We start from the raw sequence: 13,540 nt of genomic DNA on the forward strand, positions 1-13,540 counted from the left end.
GCATTCTCCATTGAATTTTATACAAATCCAGGACAGGTTTCACATTGTCGGACCAGCTTCGTAGCGCGTTAGCGTCGTTGCGCGCGCGAATCAAAATCAATTCGTGCCGAGCATTTATTACAACGCGTTTGTAATCTTCGCAGAAGCCTAGCAATGTGTTCATAGGCACGCAAAAGTTGAAATTTCGAAAATTCGTAGGCGTTGCGATGAGATTTTCCCTCCGTTGATCATCGTTCCTGTACATCCAGCCAGCATTGGACAGCGCGTTGTTCTTCGTAATGTTCAGACTCGCATAATTCTTCAAGGTCGTCGTTGTACCGGGATTTCTGGACCGATCGATTTCCACTCCGTTCAGTTCGTAATGTATTTCGTCGAACATAAACGCCACCACATTGTTGTCTAGAGCTACCGTGTCGTTGGCCAATCCTCCCGGTAGGCTGAGTCTTTCCTCCACGTATAGGAAGCTTTTACACGGAAGAGTGTACAAGTCTTGATGTTGAATGGGTATTCTTATCTCATCGCTGTTTCCAAACGTAGTGTTGGCGTACGGATTGTAGGTGTGCAGTTCGATCTTAGTTATTCGATTGTCGAAGATCGGTGCTTCGGAGATGTTCAAAATGTCGTACGACATGATGCGGGGGCGTGCGATTACTTGTTAACGACAAATCCCAAAGATTGTAGATATTTAACGTTTCGTGCAGTTAATTTCCTCGTCTTCTTCTCCTTATTATTATTGTTATTATTATTATTTTGGAACGATACACCGTCTTTGAAGCTTGGCGTATTATTGTGAATTAGCATGACGTTTCTTTACCGAGGTTATGAGATGGTTCGACGAACGTGCAATCGTATCTTGATTTCTTCGTTTCGAAAATCAATTAAACGTCCCGACTGGTCCACAATGCGAATCGTTAAATCATCCATTGACCGTGTGACGATCGGAAGGTAAATGACTCGTGCCGGCGTTTCCGATATTTTATACCCTGGCGACACGTTGGGCGCGAATTCGTGTATCGTGTGAACCAGTTTCCCGTTATCGTACGAACCGGTGGTTACGTTGCATTCTATTCGAATAATATTTGTATTAATGATATTCACGGGGGTGTCCGATATATGCCATGTGTTTGGCGATAAAACACGATTCATAGAGAATCCTAGAATAGGACCCGCGTTATTAGGCTTTGTAAAATTTATCCTATATGCGCTTTTTTTTATCCTAATTTATTAGGATTTTTTTTATCTAAAATTTATCCTAATTTAGCTTTTCATAGTATTGTTGTTCGCTCGCAAGATCAGCGGGTATTCCGGATCGTTCTTATCTTTGGCTGCAGGATACCGCATGCTTATCTCGCGCCTCAAGTAAGCGTTGATCGCCTCCAGTTCATACGAACCATCTGGGATGCTTATCTCCTCATCTTTGTCGTCGAAATAAAATTTATTGTTTCCAATATTCGAACTGATGTTTGGTATTGTGTAATAAGTTTGCAAATCGACCAGACCCAGTTCGTAGTTGGCATTGCTCAGATCTATAGGCGGGAAGTACTTGGACGATAAGACGCTACTTCTTCCCGATAACGTGAACGTGTAGGACATTCTTGCAGCGGCGGTAGAATGATTAAAAATGCTATGTCAGAGATTCTCGCAAAAATTTTACATACAATTGTTCACATACGCTTTCGTTGTAATTTTGATAATTCTTGCGATTGTATGAGATTACCACGTTCGGTCCGAAGTATCGAATTAATTCGATTGGTGGCTGAAGATTTCCAAAACTATCGAAGTAGCTGATTCGCGACTTCTGCTTTATATATGCGACCCAATGTGTTCCTGGACCATGACTGCTATACAGATTGACTATTCCTCGTTCATTTATCCATATTTTATTGGGCAATGCATCGAGCATGAAAACTCCGTGAAAATGTGGTAATTTTCTACAGACAATTTTCAATTCAAGATCCGTCGTTGAGTTATCTACTTTTTTCCTTTCGTCTTCCTTTTTTTTTTCTTTTTTCCTTTCCCACGCTTGTATGGTGCAAGATACACTCCACGGCCCTCCATGGCACGATTGTGTCGTTCCAATTCTTCCAATTGTTTCTTCGCAGCTTTCGCCTCGTTTATCGTTTTAGCCACTGCAGCAGCACCGCCTGACAATGCCCCCAAAGCTCCCAAAGCAGGAAACAGCAGCGGTAGAAAACCACCTCGTTTGGCAATTGGTAGAATTCTTCCAATATTGTAGCTACTGTAGTTCTTCTTCTTCTTCTTCCCCTTAACAGCTCGTCGACCCTTCTTCCTTATCAGACCCATACCTAATCTTGTCAGGGAATGTCTTTTACCAGTCCGTAACGGTATACAGAGCTGTTTATACCAGTCTGTAGCAGTATACAGAGTTCTTTATACCAGTCTGTAGCGGTATACAGAGCTCTTTATACCAGTCTGTAGCAGTATACAGAGCTGTTTATACCAGTCTGTAGCGGTATACAGAGCTGTTTATATCAGTCTGTAGCGGTATACAGAGCTGTTTCTTACCAGTCTGTAGCGGTATACAGAGCTGTTTCTTGCCAGTCTGTAGCGGTATATGAAGCTGTTATGTCAAAAATTCTTTGATTGATAATGAACAAAAAAAAATGTACGTGCGTTAGTTACATGGAGATGTGCTCTATCATTTGAATACGAGAAGACTGATATCTATGATGCTTGAGTTCTCGTATAAATACCTTATCGTTCGAGAAGAAAATTTAGCATAACAAAAGACAGTCGAGAGAGAGAGCATGCGTTTCGTACGACAGTCTTTGAATATCCGGGTTCCGACCTACCGCACGTTCGACGACCATGATGAGATAATTCGGAAGCATGGGCCATTGCTACCGAGTACTATACGATGCGTGATAAGCGGCCCGTCAGGATGTGGTAAAACGAACGTCATGATTAACCTGTTGGAAAGTCCGAATGGACTGCGATTCGCAAATGTGTATGTGTATTCGAAATCATCACGTCAACCAAAATATCAATACTTGAACAACTTATTCTCGCACGTGGGCAAGGACGTAGGTTACTTTGCCTATTCGGACAACGCGCACGTGATTCCCCCGGCGGATGCTCGACCGAATTCGATATTTATCTTCGACGACGTTGCTTGTGATGAACAGGACGTTATCAGAGAATATTTCGCGATGGGCAGACATTCGCACGTCGATTGTTTCTACCTGTCGCAATCATACGCGAGAATACCCAAACATTTGATTCGCGACAATGCCAATCTATTGATTCTATTCAATCAAGATGCCATGAATCTGCGACACGTTCATCAGGATCATGTGAATACCGATATGTCGTTCGAAAGTTTCAACGCAGTTTGATCAAGGTGTTGGCGAAACAAGTATGAATTCCTTGTAATCGACAAAGACAGCCTTGTGAACCGAGGACGTTACAGACGCGGATTTAACGAATTCGTCGTGCTGTGATCCGACTCATTTGGACGGTAAGAGGTGTCGGTGTCACATCGTGCTCCCACTCGATATGCGTCCGTCAAAGAAAAACCTGCGAGCTGCCATCGTTAAGGAAATAGCTAAGACCAGTGACGTCATACGTAAAAAGAGTTTAGCCTTGAAAGTTGGGAAAATGGATGTACAGTCTAACATTCAGACAAATTTACGTCCGATCGTGGAACCGTTGAAACAGCTGGTCCAAAATACAGCTACGGAAGCGAAAGATAATACATCAAATGCTGACCGATTGTTGGATTTGCAAACACAGCAGTCGCTGTTCTCTGTGAAGAAGAAGAAGAAAGTGGAGAGAGAATTTATTAAGAAAAAGAGGACACACGATGAAGCGGCATTAACTCCAAGGATGCATTTGAAAAAGAAGAAGAAGAATAATAAAGTATGTTCCCCCATCGGTGTCAGCGATGACGCCGACTATGTTGACGATGACGACGACGACGACAACGACGACGACGACGACGACGATGATGCGGACACCAATATGGTGCTCGAACCAACACCTTCAATGCATCGGGAGAAGGAGGTAGCTTTCGAATCATCTCCAACGGCTGCAACATCGTTGGAATCATCGGTGCGAAATATTTTGAGAAGTCCTGAAAAGCATCGCGACGAATACGAGCATTTGTTCAGTAATCTTGGACCTTTAGCGAGCGAATACTTGAGAAATTTCTTTAGCGGGCCGCCGAAAAGTCAGGACAATGTGTACGGAGTGTATTTTCATAATAACAAACTGATGCTTGGAAACGTTGCGTTCGACGTGAAAAGCAACGATGATATTGTTATTAATAAAATTAGGTACAGAGGAACTCCAGGTCTCTACGAATTGATATTCAACAGAATACCCAACGAGAACCTGTACACCGAGAATGATAAGGAAATTTATAGAAACATTCTCATCGCTACGCATGCGCACCGACGTGGTAATCAGATAATGGGAAACAAGGGCTACAAGTACAAAACTATTATAGGACCAATGTTCTCAGCGTTGCGTAGAAAAGGTATAAATATTCCAACGACGATGATGCGTGTAACCAACAATCCGGTCCATTATGTGCATTGGGATGACCCAAATGAGCTTGTCGATCGTTTGAAATTGTTGATGGCATCGAAAAATGCTGGTCATACCAACCACGACAATGAAATAACATCCATAATCGAAGAACTTCGCGAAGCTGGATTGATTATAAATTAAATTGCTCGAATATTTATTACGTTAGTGACGAATGAAATGTCTGTTGGTAAATTTATCAAATGGTTCGATAAAATGAGTATCCGTTGGAATTGGTGTGAAACCAATCAAACGTTATCCGTAGATGAAAATTGGGAGGACAGATTTAAAAATATTGAGTTCAGACTCGAAGATATTTGTCGACAAATACAACAGATCGAGCAACAGCAAGATCTACTCGAGTTGTTGGTGTTAAAGAAGAAGAAGAAGAAAGGAGAAGAAAACAATTGAACCGAGAAACGAAAAAAATGTCTATTAATAAATTTGGTACGTTGTATAAACGTAGTACGCCTGAGTCGAAAATATTGGCAGATAGTTCAACTTTTTATTCGATATGTAAAAATTATGTACACGATAATGCCATATGCACGATCGGCAATTTGTACGATGCACGAGGCGCTAAGATCGCTCGTGTCGCAAATCCTACGACGAACGATGACGCGGCCACCAAACTGTACGTCGATTGCGTTTCGAAGATAGGTGATGATACTGTAACGTCATCGCTTCACGAGTACATGCAGAATAATGCGATGTGCTTCTCAACAGAATCGTACACGGCTCGAAACAAGAGGATCAAACATTTGGCGGAACCGCTTCAAAACGATGACGCGGCCACTAGATCGTACGATGACGATGTATCGAAAAAAGGTGACGACGAGCTTCGTAGAAAAATAACGGCTAACGAAAAAATGACGAAGGGTGTCGAACAGGCCGGTGTAAAATACAAGTCCGAACTCATGGATAAAATAACAGCTAATGAAAAAATGACGAAGGGTGTCGAACGGGCCGGTGTAAAATACAAGTCCGAACTCATGGATAAAATAACGGCTAATAAAAAAATGACGAAGGGTGTCGAACAGGCCGGTGTAAAATACAAGTCTGAACTCATGGATAAAATAACGGCTAACGAAAAGTTGGCGAAGGATGTCAAAGAGACTAGTGCGAAGTGGAAATCCGAACTCGTGGGTAAAATAACGGCTAACGAAAAGTTGGCGAAGGATGCCAAACAGACTAGCCTAAAATGCAAGTCCGAACTCGTGGGTAAAATAACGGCTAATGAAAAGTTGGCGAAGGATGCCAAACAGACTAGCCTAAAATGCAAGTCCGAACTCGTGGGTAAAATAACGGCTAATGAAAAGTTGGCGAAGGATGCCAAACAGACTAGCCTAAAATGCAAGTCCGAACTCGTGGGTAAAATAACGGCTAACGAAAAGTTGGCGAAGGATGCTAAACAGGCTAGTGCGAAGTGGAAATCCGAACTCGTGAGTAAAATAACGGCTAACGAAAAGTTGGCGAAGGATGCTAAACAAACTAGTGCGAAGTGGAAATCCGAACTCGTGGGTAAAATAACGGCTAACGAAAAGTTGGCGAAGGATGCCAAAGAGACTAGTGCGAAATGGAAATCCGAACTCATGGATAAAATAACGGCTAACGAGAAACTAACGAAAGATATGAAGCAGACTAATGAAAAATGGAGGAATAAAGTGCTGGCTAAAACATATAATTTTCAATACGACAGTGATCAGAAAATTAAATCAATTGATTCAGATAACCATAAAATTAATGTGAAAATTGATAACGTATTTTCGGTATTGGAGCAAAAGGTTGAAGCGTTAAAACAGAATATGAAAGATGAAACGGACAGCTCAATCGGTAACCAACTACAAATGTTTGAGGAAAGTTTTCGTGGTAAAATGAAGAAATTAGTTGCCGAGGAATGCCTCAAGTTCTATAAATAACATGCTTTTGCAACGATTGCATCATTTTTGCTGGTGATTACGGTGGTAAAACATCGATTGTCGAAAGAAATTGGAGCAGCAGCAGCAACGATGCGTAACAGCAGCAGCAGCAGCAGCAAGAAATCATCGTCTCGTGATTCGCTAAAGCAGACTATTCAAGACATCGTTGCGAATATAGACACGAAACATGAACATCACAAGGACAATTCAATCAACACGAAGAGTTTCAATAGATTTATGTTCGATCTGATAAATACTATAAGAAAATACGTTCTACACGTATCGGACGAGAATGACGAGTTCGATGCATTGGGTCTACCTATAGAAAGTATAAAAGTTCCTATTAACGCGAAGAAGTATGTGGACAACGTTATCAACGAGAGGGCGGTAATTTTGAACAGTGGCAACGAATTTTTCGATGCAAAATCTCGAATTATTCGATATTTGGCAACTCCGGTTTTCGCCAGCGACTCGACAACAAAAAGTTACGTTGACGACGCGATCGATTCGTTGAAAAAAAACATTTACGTACGACCTGTATGAAACTATTGACGATGTTCACTCGATGAAACGCGCGGTAGAAACTCTCCAAAAATTCGTGACAAACGACGAATCCAATCATGAGAATCTGAAGAAACATGTTGAGACGTGCATCGAGCAGAATAATAAAAGTATCAATGAAAAGCTATGTCAAAGATTCGTCGAGCTCGAGGATAAGTTGTTCGAAACAATGAAAGCTGAGGGTATCGTGGATCGAGAAAAATTGAATGCCGTTGTGAAATTTGCTGACAACGTCGAGCACAAACTTGCAAGTGTGGAACACAAAGTTAACAGCAACTGGCCGAAAAAGATTGATAACCTTGAAAATCACATATTAAATAAAATCCACATCTTGGAGGAAATTACGAGCACTGGCAAAGCGAATCAGGGAAAGTTGGCGCAACTTGAATTACTCGTAGACGAACTGCAAAATAAATTTACAGTAGGCGGTTTTGAAACTGGCAAGGAATTGGATGAGAGGTTCGAAAGGCTTAATACTGCTATGTACAAGAGATTACTCGAGCTGACTGGAGAGGGGAACATAGTCGTGAAATTCGAACAGTTACATAAATCTTTATTAGAGAAATTTACCGAAATATACGGACAAATGCGACGTATCGAAGAACAGCAGCAATACAGTGTGCGCGTCGCTTTCGAGGAATTGGATTCTCGTATGAGACTTTGTTTCAGAGACTTGTTGACTGTAGCGGTAGCAGCAACCACAGAAGAGATTCCGATAACGCAAAAAGCGTCAATAGCTGAAAAGTCCATCGATAACGCAAAAGAGGACGCGACAGCGATCGAAAAGACTCCGAGAACGCAAGGATAATTAAATTAGCGTATCTTAATTTCAAGCGACCGCAGATTCATCGATAACGCAAAAGAGAGCGCGGCAGCGGTCAACGCAAGGATAATTAAATTAGCGTATCTTAATTTCGAGCGACCGCAGACTGACAAGGCGAAATCATGAGCGGCGATAAAGTGAACTTGGTGAATGAACTGCATGCTCCGGCGAGACGTTACTTCCGGCGGAGGCGAGTGGTTACGCGAGGACTCGACGATCTCTGGCAAGCTGATATCGTTGAAGTTCAACCGTACGCAAGAGAGAATCGAAGACATCGATATATTCTTACAATAATCGATACATTCAGCAAGTATGCCTGGGCCGTTCCTTTGAAAAGCAAAAATGCTGACGATGTGTGCAAAGCTTTCGCGTCGGTGTTGAAAAAAGATGGCCGAATACCGAACAATTTGCAAACCGATATGGGGAAAGAATTCTACAATAAAGATTTTCAAGAATATCTGAAGAAACGTAACATCAACCACTATTCCACATTCAGCACTATGAAAGCGTCCATAGTCGAACGATTCAATCGTACATTGAAGAACAACATGTGGTAATTTTTCTCGTTGAGCGGAAAATATCGTTGGATCGACGAGCTACCCACGTTGATTAAGGACTACAATAATCAAAAACATCACACCATTCGTATGCGACCTGCAAACGTGAATCATAAAAATGAGAAGTATCTTTTATCTACCGTGTACAGCAACGTCAAGATCGCCGGTCCTGCGAAATTCAAAGTTGGCGACTATGTGCGCATCAGCAAGTTCAAAACCGTATTCGACAAAGGATACACACCGAACTGGTCAACGGAAGTATTTAAGATCGCGACGGTGAAACGAACGAACCCCGTCACGTATCTTTTGGTTGATTTGCAGAACAAACCTATCGCTGGAGGATTTTACGAATACGAGATACGCGCTACCAAATATGCCGAAGTGTATTTAGTAGAAAAAGTATTGCGTCGAAAAGGAAATGAAATATATGTGAAATGGTTGGGGCTGGATTCGTCACATAACTCTTGGATAAAGAAATCATCTGTACTTTAATTATATAATGTAATGTTTATTTTGTTTCTTTAATAAACATGAAAAAATACATAAATGCTTTTTACATTAATACTAATTAATTCCCCCCCACACGCACACAATTTCAACGATTCGCTTTCGATACGATTAGATCTAAACATAAAGCTAACAATTCGCAATCGATCAGACAATTTCGTTCGAACAATTCGTTTGTAAAAATTACGGTCGCATAATTCTGCTCCTTATTGGAGTTTTTTACAATGTCAACGAGCTTCGCGAATCTATCCTGAATTTCTGGAATATTTTCTGATAACCATGAATATATATGATCCATACATAACTCTAATTTGTACAAATTATCCATCGTCTCTTTCGTAACATAAATCGATGCTTGAGAATCGAACAACTTGATTAGACTCATTCCATTAAAATTTACAATTTGTAACGATAAAGTCTCATCAATTTGTTTTTCCTTCTTGTCCGCGTCGAAGTAATTGTGAATATAATCTCTAGTTTTCACCAGCAGTTTCCACGTAGCCATTGAAAAAGAAATCTCTGTTCCACGATTGTCCCCCAAGACAAACTCGACGCGCAAATTTTCATCCACGCGTACACAAATTTCAAGGAACTTGAAATAATTGCCGGCTATGGAGTATCTTCTACCCAAGATTCGTGCGTTGCGCGGTATCTGCAACTGCTTCTGCTGCGACTGGGGTTGCGACTTTTGAAACGACCGTTTCATCGAAATGGAGTATCTATAAAAGAAATAACATACAATATTTTTTTTCTTCTTTCATAAAAGGAACATTTTATTCCCTTCAAACTTTCTTTTACTTACCCATAATTTTTATAATCGTTGTGAGATCCATTTTTATGTAAAAAATTATTGGTTTGATTTGACATTGTGAATATTATAATACTGAAGAACAACTGCGCTATAAGAAAGTAATCTGTAAAACGCACTACTCGCTGTACGCAATGTCAAAAGCTTATATATACAATTCCCCTACCATTTTTCCCCCTTCTTACACGCAAGATAACAATACAAGGAGCGTATACGCCCCTTTTCCGCTTACAAATAAAAGTGAACACGCGCGCGCAACACGGGATTCGAAACATCGATGAAATTATATAACCGCTTTTATTTTTTCTAACTCCCCCCCACTCCCTCTCCCTCCTGCCACCCGCTCTCCCCCTTTCGCGATTTTATAATGTCCCCAAGGAAGGGTTTCGATCGAATTGTTTAAAATGTATTGTTTATCATCGTATGGACTCAATGCTAATTTACTCTGTGATACTGAATACACTTGATGTTGTATAGACATTATCAATTTAACGCAAACTGATTTTTCTAAATGATCGTGAAGGCATGCTAAATAGTCGTCGAAAGTTATATTTTTAATCGTCACGTTAGTCTTAATTCCTTTAATCTTTTTTACATCGTCTTTGTCTTGTACCCGAATAGCATACATTTTCGAGCGAAGACTCACAAACTCTGTCATGATTTTACCTCCGTTCTCGTCCTTCATTAATCCTAATACTTTATTATTCGCGATCGGAACGCCGTACACGTTATTTCTGTCATAATTGGAAGTATCGTATCGGTGAATGTCACGTTTTATCATCTCGTACGCGTCGTCGCAAATAATCTGATAAATTAAACTGTCCGTGTCCGTGTACAAAATCCTGCATCTTTCTTGAAAATTTGGAAGCATGTAGCCATAATGAAAATCATACAAATGTAATTTTGATATGTCCAACACTGACATGCCTATGTAAATAGGTTTATAAAATTTAATAGAAAGCTGGTTCATTTGAACTGCGACAAAATCCTCGGAGAATACAGTACAGCTATGGAAATTTGGTCGAGCTATTAAACGCTCAGCACCGTATCGACCGCTCCATCGCGAGAGCAACTTTACGTTTACATGATTTCGAACGTTTTCCATCGTTTCTTCAAACACTGCATTGTTCATCAGTTTGAACAGATTCTTCGAGAAGTCATTGTTTGCGTTGGCGCGCAACCTCGTATTTAAATCTATGTAACAGCGTAACCAACATGATTGTTCAAACTTCAGTATCCGATGAATTTTCTTTAATTTTAAATTATACCTCAAACATTGCTGGAGGTATCGATAATGGAGAACGTAACGATTCTTATCGCTAAGCGTTGTCAACAGTTTCTTTTGCAAAGTCCCAACCTCGTGAATCGGGCAAAATGGAAGATCCGCGTGAGCATCATGAATTTCCTGAGGATACTCTAAGTCGACCTCTAAAATGTACCCGACGGGACTGCCGATCGGCACGGAATCGATGTTGAAATTACTCGTATCGTCAACCCATTGGAAACCCCTGTGCGGCAATGGCTGCGACATGGCCCAGCCATACAAATTATTAACATCGAAATACATCAGATAGCTGGACGGTTCGGCCGAATCGTACGTCGACATATACTTGTTATTCGCGCGCGCGTAACGATGCGAACATTGACTCAACCCACCTCGTATTCCCCGCTCCACGAACAAAAGCATGTCAACGTCGGTGAACAATTCCAACTCGATCTTCGTCAATTTTAGCATCGCGTCCCACGCGAAACCGGGCAACGTATAATAGTGCGCTGGATCGAGTTTATAATTCTCGAGCGACTTTTCGCGAAAATTTTCAAACACGCCGGCCAACAACAACACATCCAATTTCAAGTACAAGTCGCTGTACTGTCCTAACGTTTGTATACCGAAACGTGACCAAACTTCGTTCGCGTGGCAATAGTCGACGTCGGATATCTCGCTGTCGCATAACTGATTATAAAATGCTTCGCGCGGTGGTAAACAAGTGTCGCTTAATTTGTCATAGGTCGATACATAGTTGTATGGGAAAACGCCTTTCCTGGTTAGAAGATGAAAATCATCGTTCGAAAGACGATTGAATTGGCGCCTCACGATATGCAAGTCGCTCTTGTCCAAGTACGACGACAACTTGTCCAGACTCGAATTCAAGAACTTGAACGAATCGATGAATCGAAACTTTATGCACTTCTTCCACGATTTTTTGATCGTATCTTTATTCCTCTTACTGTGTTTCGTGAAAGAAATGTACTTCTCTTTCGTCAGCGGTAACGCGTCTATTTTACCTGCGCCGGACCCCGATACGCACCTGTGAAATGACAATGATCATGCACTCGCACGTCGTCATTACCGAGTGGTTCTTCGCACACGTGACAATACGTGGCGGTACGAAAAGTTGAGATTTGCGCGGCGGTCAACGGAGCCATTGGAGCCGTTCGATCAAACACCGGCTGCAATTTACAGCTCAACTCGTGCAACTTCGATGCAAACCATGTGATACAACCTTTCTCATCACGATAAGCCTGATACTCGCTCAACGAACTGTCGTATCGGCAATGGAGGTAGTAGCCTACGCTGAAGGCATGGTGATGTTGATATCTACAGTAAGCTCCATGACCTTGATCTTCCTGTTTCTTCAGCAGGCATTCCAAGTCTGCGTAGATAACGAGCGGTGTCGGTTCCTTGTACGCATAATTCTTGAACTTCAGCCATTTATCGTCTTCCGTCGGAAGTTTCAAAGCACATTCGTTCATTCGACTGCAGTCAATCTCGTGAATGCTCAATTTTTCCTGCGATTTGAAATACTGTAGACACCTGACAAAAAAAACATAATTTTTTATTTTAGTTTTTCTCGCCCACCACCACCACCACCACCACCACCATCATCATCCAGAAGAAAGAAAAAAATTTACATGTGTGGATCTTACCGATCGCAAATATGCTTATTGTGCTGCGTGCTGATCTGAGATGAAACCAGACGAGATAAATTCCTAATACACAGATAATGATTGCGCAAGTTTTCGGAGTCGTGTATGAGCAGCAAATTTACATGTTTCTCCCGCTTCCTTGAGGTCAAATGCAACGTCCGACATCTTCCCTGATCCCCTCCCCACTCGAACACGTTCACGGAAACGTCATTCGCTTTTTCGAACTTTGGTATGTCCTTGAACAACATCGGCAATTGGAATCCCTCGGTGTGGAGCACATCGCTGTAATGCGGATAGGATGATGTGCGATTCAAATTATTTTTAGCTGGATATAGGCTTGTCACCACTGCCCAATAGAAACATGCATTATCGTCGTCACTGTACACATTTAGGATTGCTTTCTTTAATTGCACTGTTCGAGGCACGGATACCTGACAACCTGCTTGTAACGGTTGATATTTGTTGGAATTCACCATCAAATGCAGGATCTTCGATAACGCCCATCCACTGTCTCGTTCTTGAAACTCTTCTATCGATGTCAAAAGCGTTGGCACAACATCTTTCGCATACCAGCGACGTAGATTCGACGACGTTTCGCGTGCTAAAACTTTTCACCGAAACCTCGTCGCGCAGCACAAATTCCGCCTCCCATACTACGTTCACTTTTAACGACAAATGAACGTTCAAAAGTTTTGTAATACGATTCGTAACTATTCGCTTCGCGTGTTGCAAGAAATGACGTGGATCGACATGCTCGACGTTGATCACAACGCCGGTCGATATACGATTCTTAAACGCCGACTCAATGTTCTCCCAACGAAGAGTCGATGCTCTCGCGCCAACGTTTCCATACAAACCGCTACCAACGCGTGATGAAAACCGATGATCT

General features: G+C 41.6%; 1 protein-coding gene across 1 annotated transcript; it reads right to left on the minus strand.

Annotated features, from left to right (window-relative positions):
• Positions 1-8,332: 8,332 nt before the first annotated feature.
• Positions 8,333-13,127, minus strand: LOC143263060 (uncharacterized). The gene is made up of 6 exons (XM_076528329.1): positions 12,652-13,127; positions 12,104-12,298; positions 11,630-12,032; positions 10,992-11,245; positions 10,370-10,457; positions 8,333-8,467 (listed from the first exon to the last, which is right to left on the minus strand). Exons 1-6 carry the CDS (start codon positions 13,125-13,127, stop codon positions 8,333-8,335), a joined length of 1,551 nt encoding a protein of 516 aa, XP_076384444.1.
• Between the last annotated feature and the right edge of the window lie 413 nt (positions 13,128-13,540).

This window comes from Megalopta genalis, unplaced genomic scaffold (assembly GCF_051020955.1).
Source record: "Megalopta genalis isolate 19385.01 unplaced genomic scaffold, iyMegGena1_principal scaffold0310, whole genome shotgun sequence".
Taxonomy (NCBI): domain Eukaryota; kingdom Metazoa; phylum Arthropoda; class Insecta; order Hymenoptera; family Halictidae; genus Megalopta; species Megalopta genalis.

Excerpts from the sequence above, each read along its gene's own strand:
- LOC143263060 (XM_076528329.1), bottom strand. The coding sequence starts at position 13,127 with ATGGTGAATTCCAACAAATATCAACCGTTACAAGCAGGTTGTCAGGTA. Across the intron at positions 12,299-12,651 it reads AATAAGCATATTTGCGATCG|CGTAGGCTACTACCTCCATT; the intron begins GTAAGATCCACA and ends CCATGCCTTCAG. Across the intron at positions 10,458-10,991 it reads TACCTCCAGCAATGTTTGAG|AAATAACGTGTACGGCGTTC; the intron begins GTATAATTTAAA and ends CAATTATGACAG.